This window comes from Musa acuminata, chromosome BXJ3-4 (assembly GCF_036884655.1).
Source record: "Musa acuminata AAA Group cultivar baxijiao chromosome BXJ3-4, Cavendish_Baxijiao_AAA, whole genome shotgun sequence".
Classification (NCBI taxonomy): Eukaryota; Viridiplantae; Streptophyta; class Magnoliopsida; order Zingiberales; family Musaceae; genus Musa; species Musa acuminata.
The window spans coordinates 43,016,204-43,027,302 of NC_088352.1; the positions used below are offsets into that span (position 1 = coordinate 43,016,204).

Here is an 11,099-nt window from a genome sequence, read left to right on the forward strand (position 1 = left end):
ATGCCCCCCCTGTCTTCTTCGGGATTCCCACAATACCCCACACTTTGTACTTGGAATATATATATATATATATATATATATATATATATATATATATATATATATATAATATAAAAAAGTATCGAAAATCTTGTTCCAAAGGTCTGAAAAATCTGAAGCTGTTCTGCAGATACAATAACGCCATGAAAACAAAACGATGATTCGGTCAAACATCAATCATTTCTTTTCATTATATTATAATTGATGGTTCATAAAAGATCCCCCAACGTTGGGTCTGAGGGGCTTATAATGATAACAATGATGATTGTTGCTGTTGCTGTACGCTGTATGCTTATCATCACACATGCAGGCACAGCATCAGATCACGTTTGTTTGAGATTGGCCCATCAGTCCCTTCTTCGTGTTCTTCCGTTGCCTTTGGCGTGTCGAGGAAGAGAGTTAGATGGAACCACCGTGGCGTCCCACAGGGAATCATCATACGGCAAGAATTAAGCTTGCAAATGCTACGAAATAACTATTTGCTTCTTCATGGTGATTACAGAAGACCAGTAAATCTCGGAGATAATCATGCGACGATAGCACGGTGGTTGTGTGACTCGATTTCCTTCACTCGCCCTACCAAATTAAATGGTAGGAGCACCGTGTGACCTGGCCCAGCTTATAGCCCAAGAGAGTACTAGAAAATTCACAGTGTTGCATAAAACATATGTAATCACCGATAATTCTTCTCTCTTAACATAAATTAAATTATCATAAATAATTTACTTTTTATTTAAATTATTGATTTTTTTATTTACGTAGTATGATTAAGAAATGATTAAATTAATTTTCTTAATCATATGAAAAAGTTAAAAAAATTATTTAAATAAATTATTTATTTCATAATGAGTGATATGATTTTTAGAAATTGTCATTTTTGATGATAATAACAAATGCAGAAAAAAAAAAAACACATGTTCATTGTTGTAATCACAATCATTGTGGTATCAACATTAACAAGTGCCACCCTATCCAAAGAATTTGAACTATGTGAATGAGAGAGTGGAGTTGTCCTTTATAGCAGTTGACTTTATAACAAGAATATTAAGTCAATTCACTACAACAGAGGGCGTACAAGTAATATCATGCGATCAACACAAGATGTTTTTTCTAAAAAATACTCATATTTTGTATTTTTTTTAATTAGTACTTCTATTTTATTTTATTTTATTGCAAAAAAATATCTTTATTTTAAATTTTCACCAATTTTTTATTTTTATTTTTATCAGTTTTAAACTATTATAATATTTTTATTCGACTTTTTTTTGGGTAATTTTCAATAACATTTATAGTGTTTTCATCAAGGTACTAAAAATATTATAAATACCATTGAAAAAAATATAATTGATATTATTTTGTTATCGATAAATTATGACGATATCATTTTTTTTTAGGTTTATAGTTGGTATAGTTAAAATTATGAATTCAATTGACTCATTTACAGTGTTTTCGAGTAAAATTTATAATATTTTTCTTATGATGATCAAAATATTATAAAAATTAATTTTTTATTTTTATTTAGGTGATATGATATATCAAATGGTTTTTAGTGTGCTTTAATTTTATTTGGCTCATTTATAATATTTTTAAGTAATTTTTTAGTATTTTATTATGATGGTTAAAATATTGTAACAGGTGAAAAAAAATTTAAAGAAAAATTATGAGGACGTTAAAAAAATACAAAGGGCATCGATTGAAAAATACTCAAAATATAAATATTTTTAGAAAAATTACTAATAAATATATTCAAATATCTCACCATATTCATCGGTTTTAATATTACATTTTAATTTAGATATCCGGTTTTATGCCACTTTTGGTAACACGTAAATTCGGCGTGTCGATCACAAAAGAAGAAAGCCACTAACATAAAATAGTCAATTAAAAAAAAGGAAAAAAAAATTAGGAGGAGAATGGGAAGAAATAAGTGCATTTGTTGCGACTCTTTTACTTCCCCTCTCCGGTCTTCTCTGCGCCCCTCGCCCGCCTCTCTCTCTCTGTCGGAAGAGAGGCAGAGGAGACAGAACAGTACTTTTTTTTTTTTTCTCTTTTTATACTACTACTACTAGTACATCTGTAGAATCGGGCGATTATTCTCGATCCGCTGTTGAATTTGCGGCGCCAGAATGAACGAGAAGGCCTCCGTCTCCAAGGAACTCAATGCCAAACACAAAAAGGTTTCGCCTGTACCCTCAAAATCTTAACTTCTTCGTTTTTGGCCGATTTCTTATGATTTTGAATCGTAGGTATGTGGCTTAGTTGAATCAATTCATCAAATTGGCTATTTGGTAAAAGGGACTTCTGAGATCTGCGATGTTGGTCACCCTTCTTGAACTTTCGATTACGGATTTGCGGTTAGTTGGAGACCCGTGGGATGTTAGATTGGGATTTCATTGGTGTTGGTTGGGGGCTTTGTTGTGTGCCGTTCTAGTCCGCTGTAGGTGTTGTTCATGTGATTCGAGTGTCAATTTTTTTGGGAAAAAGATGTGATCTCTGGATTTTTTTTTGCGCTGAAATTGATGTTGGAGGTTAATCAGCCTCACCGTTGATTTGAAGAGGTTTATTTGCACGAGGTTGAATTTGTTCTATCCATAGGAGGTAGACAACTCTATAAGCTTCAAAAAAGGACAGTAAATTAGTCTCTTGTGGCGTTAGTTTCATGATTGCTTATTTCTTCTATCTAAAGAAGTCTATGCTTAATTTCCAGAAAGTAATTCATGCAGAATTTCTCACTGATGTGAAAAAACTGGTAAACGGAAAATTGGGTTTAGATTTCACAGCTCGAAAAGCAGTAAGCCTAGAAGAGGCTGTTGCTTCACTTGTATAGCTGGAGAACTAATTGGTCAAGAAGCTACTGGTTTCTGTTTGTTAAAATTTTATACTTTTGTTTATGTTTATTGGAAAGTTAGCTATAATGTTGATCATGATGCCATATGTATAAATTTTGATCATGCCACAGTAGAGATCATCTCTAAGTTGGAAGTATGGAGAGAAATTTGAGTATGAACTTTAGGAGATGACAGGAATAAAATGGGGTTATGGAATTCAACTTTGATGAGGTAAATGAATTTGCTGAAATGGACAACAAAAAGAAAAAAATGATCAATTTTTGTTAAATTATGGAACCGATGATTAAAAAAAAGCACTGCACATAGGATAATACTAAAGAATATATTGGCCAAGCAGGAAAGCTCTAATTTATTGTGTTGTTATCCTGTAGATGGTGACAACACTGTGATCATTCTTGCTTAAAGGGTGAAAGTGAAATATTATAGTAAGTTGGGGATATTGAAATATATAGTTTCTGTTGTCATGAAAGTTGGCATATAATTGACTAAATCCTTGATAAGCTGATTACTCAAAGTTTAATCTAAATTAGGATAAGATTGTGGAAACCATTTAAGGTGATCTCCAGATATCCAACTGAACCTCATTGGGCAACAAACAACGACAAGATGTCAATCAGGATTGAGTTTGCACAAGTCATAGAGCAAGACAAAATTTGGATAGGACAGTAATAAAGGATGTGATAGCCTTTAGGTTTCATAGCTGGGAATTCATGTCTTGTTGATGTATGGCATTTCATGAGGATGTACACCATCGTAAAGTTGAATGGTTGGCACGTTCCCATCTTGACAACTTGTTTGAAAATTAGGCTATAGCTGCTGCATGTGATTTGTTCTAGAGTTTAAAATTGATAAACTGATCGTCATCATCACGATGCATGATGGTGTCTGGGATCATTTCTTAAAATTAAATAGTATCATCTATTCTTTAAACAAAATCTGACAATTGATTAGTCACATTTTTATCATTGAATCAATATGGAAACCATAAACATTGATTGAAATGATTAAAAATAGAAATTAGTAAACACACATGTTAATGTTGTTGCAGTGATACCTTATATAAGTCTTTTTCACTAACATTTTTTTATATTATGAAAATAATTGCTATGATAAACTTCTTTTATTGCATTGTTGTTGCATCTCATACTTTGGTTAAGGGATTTCACTTTGACCTGTTTTATTTTCTGTGTGATTTCAGATATTGGAGGGGCTTATGAAGTTACCAGAGAATCGGGAATGCGCTGATTGTAAAACCAAGTAAGTAAAGGAGGGAAATGAGGATTTTATCTTTTTTTTAGTTGCTTAGACTTAGATGATCTCGTTTCTGATGATGATCTTGTTGCACACATCTTTGATGCTATTGGTCTTGGGGTACATGTGAATATTTTGAATTTTTCATGATAAATAAATAGTTTTTTCATTGGTTTTTAACTTTAGAGTTCCTCTAGAGTGATTATAGGATAGAATGCAACAAAAACCCTAGGATCTTATTTTCAAGGTTCCTAGTTTTCCCCACACCAATATGCGCATGGCAGAATTTTCCAGTTTGAACGTGGACCACCCGTTTCATGGGCAATCCTGTCGAGTTCATTTGTTTTGTTTTATTCTTTGAGGGTTAAACAATGACCCAGCCCCCTCTCTCTTCTTCACCTTGGGTCTTCCACCACTGGTTTGCTCATTTCTCGTATGCAATCCTGTCGAGTTCATTTGTTTTGTTTTATTCTTTGAGGGTTAAACAATGACCCAGCCCCCTCTCTCTTCTTCACCTTGGGTCTTCCACCACTGGTTTGCTCATTTCTCGTATAGCCTGCAGTACACACCAGCATACCCTGAATTAATATGCTAGTCTGTACTGGATGTCATCCTTTAGCCGGACCAGTACAGGTCCAGTATTTGAGATTTAGAATCATGCTTGTTTCATCAATATTGAGTATCACTGGTGACAGATAAAGATATTAACTGAAAATTATATGTCATTATTTGTATTAGTGAATGTTAACTGCAAAGTTGTACATGTCATTGTTTTTATTAGTGAAAACTTCATGAATAGCTGTGGATAGTCTTCTCTTATTTTCTCGACTTTTTTGTTGAGCCTAATTTTGGTTCATTTTCTTGCAGAGGTCCCAGGTGGGCCAGCGTTAATCTAGGAATTTTCATATGCATGCAGTGTTCTGGAATCCACAGAAGTTTAGGAGTACACATATCAAAGGTTTTGAGCAGTTTCTTTTCACATGTTATGATACTGATTAGCATTACCAAAATTACCATGAATGTTATGAAAAATCATTTGTGGTATAACTCGTCCTTAAATTGTTGATATTGGCTGCAGGTTAGGTCTGCCACATTGGATACATGGCTTCCAGAGCAGGTCACATTTATTCAAAGTAATTATTGATGTTCTTCTTCTTTTCCCTTATAGTCTTGCATTACATAGATCACTTTATCTTCTTACTGAAAGCCAAGATCATGTACTTTTATGTACTGATTGCTCTTCTCGTTTGTAATTTCTCTTTTATAGCTATGGGAAATGAGAAGTCAAACAGCTACTGGGAAGCTGAACTGCCTCCAAACTATGACAGAGTTGGAATTGAAAATTTTATTCGTGCAAAGTATGTGCTTTGTAAGATTTGTTTATATGTTTATAGTATATACTTTAGAAGACTTCTGCAATGCTATTTTTAAATCAAACTTGTTATGGAAATTCTATGATTGCCAGATATGAAGATAAAAGATGGATACCTAGGCATGGATCATCTAGATCACCTTCAAGGGCACCAGAGGAGATAACATCTGAATTTCAGCAGAGGCATAATGGTACAGTCGGGTGTAAATTCACCAACAACTTAAATTCCGTAGAGGAGCAACGTAAACCTTCACAGTTAAATGCCATGAAAAATAACCCAGTGGCACCTGAAGTACCCAGTCAGGTGATCGAATTTATTGTTGTTGGTTTGGCTCATAAGCTTTATTTGTAAGAATGCTACTTTGTATGTTACATTTGACCTTTTCTTTTCAAGCACAAGGTTCACATGATAGATTGATAAGCATTTCTGTATTCTGAATGTTAGTGGTCAAGCATATTTTTATCCTGATGTGTCTGTTAAAACATGTTGAAAGTTTTGGTTTTATGAATTAAGTTTTCAATAGTAAAGAAGGAAAATTGTTAGTCAAATTTGACACTACATTTTGTCTAGATGCGTTATGCTATATACTGTGGAGTGTGGATTGTGATTGTTGACATATGGGTTTCAGTTGTTTGTTCTACTACCTCTCTGGATTCTTACTAAATCTTGAAAAGATCCAGTAGGGATTGACATGTTGTGGGGAGTTGTAAACTACACCTGTACATGATATCTGTATTGTGAAATGAGTTGTGGAACTGGCTTGCTATAAAACACAGTAACGATTAGGAACTGGTTCAGAAAAAGGCTATCTTTTATTCTTTTCTTCTTCATGCTGCTTATATCTGTTTCATGTCACATTTGGGAAGTTCTTTTTATCATTTATTAAGGCATTTGTCTAGTGATAAGAATACAATTAATATGTTCTCACATTTAGGATTGCCAGGGATTCGATATTTTGGGTTTCTTTTTTGTTGAACATGAGTCATATATTTTGAATTTCAATATGCCATAATTGTCCCCTTTCTAGTCCCGAGTAATCACATCGTCTCATTAGCAGTTATGATGGGCCAATGACTTGGACCTTTGAGATGATATGAAAATCACTTTATTTTTACCTCCTTTTTACACTAGCTTATGTTTTTTTGAGATATCACACCTTTTTGTCTTAATTTTTTGTTGTCTACTTGTCATTACTACCTGCTAGAATATTTCATATGATAATCATTCTATTTTCTTTTTTTCTAAACTCCATGTCTTCTTCAAGATATAACAACTTTAATCTCCACTTTTGTTATTAGCTTATCAGTACTACCTGTTAGATGTTCTATTTGAAGAAATGTGCCTAACATACATATGGTTTGATGGAGAAACAGGTTTCCTTGGTAACAAAAGGGGAGGCAATCATGCACAAGACTGATTCTTCACAATCTCCAGCTCAGTCTAAAGCAGATGTGCCACACAAAGTTGATACGCCAGCACCACCTCCAAAAGTTGATTATGTATCTGATCTTTTTCATATGCTTACAGTGGAGACCCCTAGTGAGAACAGTTTAGAATCATCTTCCAAAGATGATAATTCATGGGCAGGATTCCAGTGTAAGTGATGTTGCCTAGACACTTTGTCGAGTGTAGATGCATGGTATCAGTCAAATCTTGGAGTGCCATTTCAGATTAGCAATCTAATAGATTTTCCTGTAACTCCATGCTTCTTAGTCATGAAAGATTGTAGCTCCCGTGGTTCATTTTCTTTCTTATGGTTTTTATAAATAAATACTATATCTTTCAGCTGCAGAGGTGACAACTGCTGCAGACCAAAAATGTAGCACAAAACCAGTTGAAAATCCAAGGCAATCAATATCAGGAATTGAGGACTTATTCAAAGATTCTCCACCTCTGATGGTGTCTTCAAGTTCAGTCAAGTCCCAGGCAAGCATAAAAAACGACATTATGAGCCTCTTCGAAAAGGTTAGTTATGTTTAATATTGTTAAGAATATCACAGTAGTATCAAAATTCATCTGCTTTAAGTTACATGAATTATCTTGTGGAGGAAAGACTTTTTCAAAAATGTCTGAGATGTTTAATTTTTCAAAACTCCATAGACATGCAGAAGAACCCAAGGAAAGAACTTAAAACCCCTCTGGTTCCAACAAAAATACTAGCACAGAGCTCCATGTTGTGTTGAAGTGTTCCAACATGATTTGTGTCAATCAGTATAGTTCTATGCTGACAAACATGAAATACCTGAGAATTATTGCATTTGGAGATTCAAAAAATATTGACCATTTGATGTTAATGTTTTTATTTGTGAACAGCCAAGTAATGCCAACAAATGGTGAGAAACCGTTCAGTGGGTTATGATCAAACACTGAAGCAACCATCTTTAAGGAGAAGCTGAATCCTTGGGGTCTATGCCGCAAATTTTGACCTATAGCATTTAGATAGGCGTGACTCTTTTGCATCAACTGGTGCCAATTAACTGACTTATTCGACATGTTTTGGTTCTTATTTCTTGTTAAGGGTAGTCCAATGCATGAGCCTCCTGCCTTCAAGTCTTTCAGAACATGGTTGTTAAGTATTATGATTATTGTTAGTGCATGTGTTCTGCTACACAAAAGATGCCATTTATTTATCTTATTCACAATTATGCTTTATTGCAGTCCAATATGGTGTCACCATATTCCGTTCATCAACAGCAGCTTGCATTCCTTTCCCAGCAACAGGCTATTCTTATGGCTGTTGCTAAATCAGGCACTGTGAATCCAACATTGTCTGGGAGTTCCAATCAACCAGCCGTTACTGGCTTGCATGCACCTAACATAAATGTCCTATATCAAAACTGGCCCAACATTGGCTATCAAGCCCCAGGAGTAACCCCACTCGATGGTCAAAAGGATTTCAACAACTTCAGTCAGGTAATGCCTGGATTCAAAAATACTAACAAGCCAAGTAATTTATTTTAACCTTTTCTTCTTACTTAATGGCAGCTTGGAAATCTGATGCAAGGACATCCTTCAGGGAATTACAGTCATATTCATACATCCGGGTATACTGACCACCCTCCCATTAGGTCTTTCCTAATCCAGTTGATTTGACAAGTTATTTATTTCTCTAGTTGAGTACTTTTCCTTTGATAAACTCATTACTTCTTGGGACTTGACACATTGATGTTAGGGTGTTGCTGAAAAAATGTTTTCTGTGTTTCTCTATTTTTATGGGACTAATCTTGCTTTGCTTCGTCAAATAGTCAAATATGGAAAAATAACATAATCCTAGTTTTGGTTCTTCTTGGAATCGAGGATGCGGACTTGGCTACCTAGCTGAACTTGAATCCTGTGTCTTTGGCTTTCTTTGATTTTCCATTTGAGTTACTTGAGGATCTGCATGCATAATAGCAATGTTTGAGTACTCTGTTTCGGTTCCTTTCAAATGCTTTTGATGGTTTCGTAGCCACTGTAGGAAAACCATAGCACATATTATTAAAAGCCTCCTCAGCAAACATGCAGCTGTTGAGAATTACAAATTTGGTAGAAGGATAAGAATTGGTGGATGATAAAGCAACCAACAGATTAACCTGCAGGTTGTAGCATTCACAACTGAAGAATGTACCTTTTTTTAGTTTTTTGTTCAGCAGTAGTCTATTGTTTTGCTTTTGCTTTAGTAATGTCACTGCTTTGAGATGTAAGTTGGGATGTCCGTGGCATCTATATTAGCATTAAAATAGTAATTACTAGATAATTAAGATGCCTTTGGCTGATTTTTTACACCACTCAGATTTCATACTGTACTTGGCCTCATATGTTATTTAGTGAGTTTTATTTAGCGATCTGGCTTGATTAACTTCTCTCAAATTCGTCATTCCCATATTAGCTCCTAATCTTGCCCATGATGCATTCATTGGCTGATGCATGTCTGAATCCTGTTTCAGGATGTACTCTAGGGGATTGCCTTCGGTGATCAATGGAGCAGCAACTAGTGGAACAAGTAAAGCTGTGGCTTCTCCAGCCTCTGTTGTCACCTCCAACAAATCAGCCAAAGAGTACGACTTTTCCTCGTTAACCCATGGAATGTTACCCAAACATTGAAGTCTGTTCACTGCAGTTCCAGAATCGAATGAGGGCTTGGTTCCTCTCGAAGTGGCGATTTGCGGTCACTTCGCTGGCTTCCTTTGTATTGCTTATGTTGACTGTTTTGTGCCATTGTTTCATATAGTGATTCAGATGCATGGTCAGGTGCCATGGATTAGTACTACATTCGAGAAGTGCCTACTCGAGTACTTAATATTTTCTACATAAACAGCAATCCTGTCAGTCATTAATTTGCTTCCCCGTGTTTTGCGTAGATTATTGTTGTTACTGGGGAATTGTTACTTGCTTGTTAGATCCGAACCAAAATAATGGCTATTTGATACTGTAATTAATCATATCTGGTTAGATGTCGGTGATAAAATAGCTGTGACATATGAGCGGACGCTCCCGTGTCTAAGAACCTCTTTTCGTTTTTCTTAATCACAATAGTGCTAGTGTTGCAGGATACAAATGCATGGCAAAGTGAATTGACAGAACAACAGGCATAAAATATCCTATTCCATGTGTTTCAGTTTTAATAGCAATTATCTTTTCAAAATGTATAGGTCATATATGATATGCAGGCTTCGGTTTTGTCATATTATGATATATAACTAAGGTTTGTCATGATATATTGCTTGAGTGATACGTATCGATCCGATAGGAAACCGATATGAACGATCCATTTCGATATGTTGGATATGACTTGATATGTATTGTATTGATAACTAATCGATACATCGATATGAACCCAGTGATTGCAAAAGGCGCTCGGGCGCTCGCCTAGGCGCTCGAGCGAGGCGAGGCGAGGCCCGAGCGCCTCACTAATGTCCCAGGCGGCGCGCTTCAAACAGGCGCCGCCTGGGCGCTCGCCCGAGCCCAGGCGCTGGGCGCTTCGGGCGAGCGCCTGGGTAAACCAAGGCGACCGAACCAGAATTTTAGGTCTGGTTCGGTCCTGGTTCGGTTGTTAATTGGTTCAATCAAACCAACTAAACCGATATAACCCCAACCCTAACCCTAACCCAACACTAACCTGCTGCCGTTGCCGCTCTCGATCGCGATCGCGATCTCGTCGCTCGCTGACGCTTCTCGCCGCTGTCGTTGCTCGCGCCTCCCGCGATCCTTCCCGCTGCTCGCGCCTCCCGCAAGCCCTCTCGCTGCTCGCGTCTCCTGCGAGCCCTCCCGTGAGCCTTCTCGCTGCTCGCGCCTCCCTCGAGCCCTCCCGCGAGCCTTCCCTCTGCTCGCGACTCCCGCTGCTCGCGCCTCCCGCGAGCCCTCCCAGCTGCCGTGAGCCCTCCCTTTGCTCGCGACTCCCGCTACTCCCGCTCCCTTTCCTTTTCCCCCCGTCGCTTGCCGCTGCCGACGCTGCTTCCTTTCTCCGTCAAGCTCAGACTGCTCAGTATACTCTTAAATCTTAATATTAAGTTTATTTGAATTTTGAAATGATTAAATTTCATTAATAGATTAATAATATATTATTTTAATTTTAATGTTATTAATTTTGTGATTTTATATCTTAGAT

The 11,099-nt window shown here is 36.4% G+C and overlaps 1 protein-coding gene across 2 annotated transcripts; it reads left to right on the forward strand.

Moving 5' to 3' along the window:
• Window positions 1–1,989: 1,989 nt before the first annotated feature.
• Window positions 1,990–9,851, forward strand: LOC103982881 (ADP-ribosylation factor GTPase-activating protein AGD5). Of its 2 annotated transcripts, none has more exons than XM_009399943.3 (11): window positions 1,990–2,216; window positions 4,087–4,145; window positions 5,007–5,097; window positions 5,218–5,272; window positions 5,407–5,497; window positions 5,605–5,815; window positions 6,886–7,108; window positions 7,299–7,477; window positions 8,171–8,425; window positions 8,498–8,580; window positions 9,439–9,851. In XM_009399943.3, exons 1-11 carry the CDS (start codon window positions 2,166–2,168, stop codon window positions 9,593–9,595), a joined length of 1,455 nt encoding a protein of 484 aa, XP_009398218.2. In that variant the 5' UTR covers window positions 1,990–2,165; the 3' UTR covers window positions 9,596–9,851. The 2 variants fall into 2 exon arrangements, with proteins under 2 accessions (XP_009398218.2, XP_009398219.2); XM_009399944.3 differs by having other exon boundaries at window positions 8,498–8,556.
• Window positions 9,852–11,099: the final 1,248 nt, after the last annotated feature.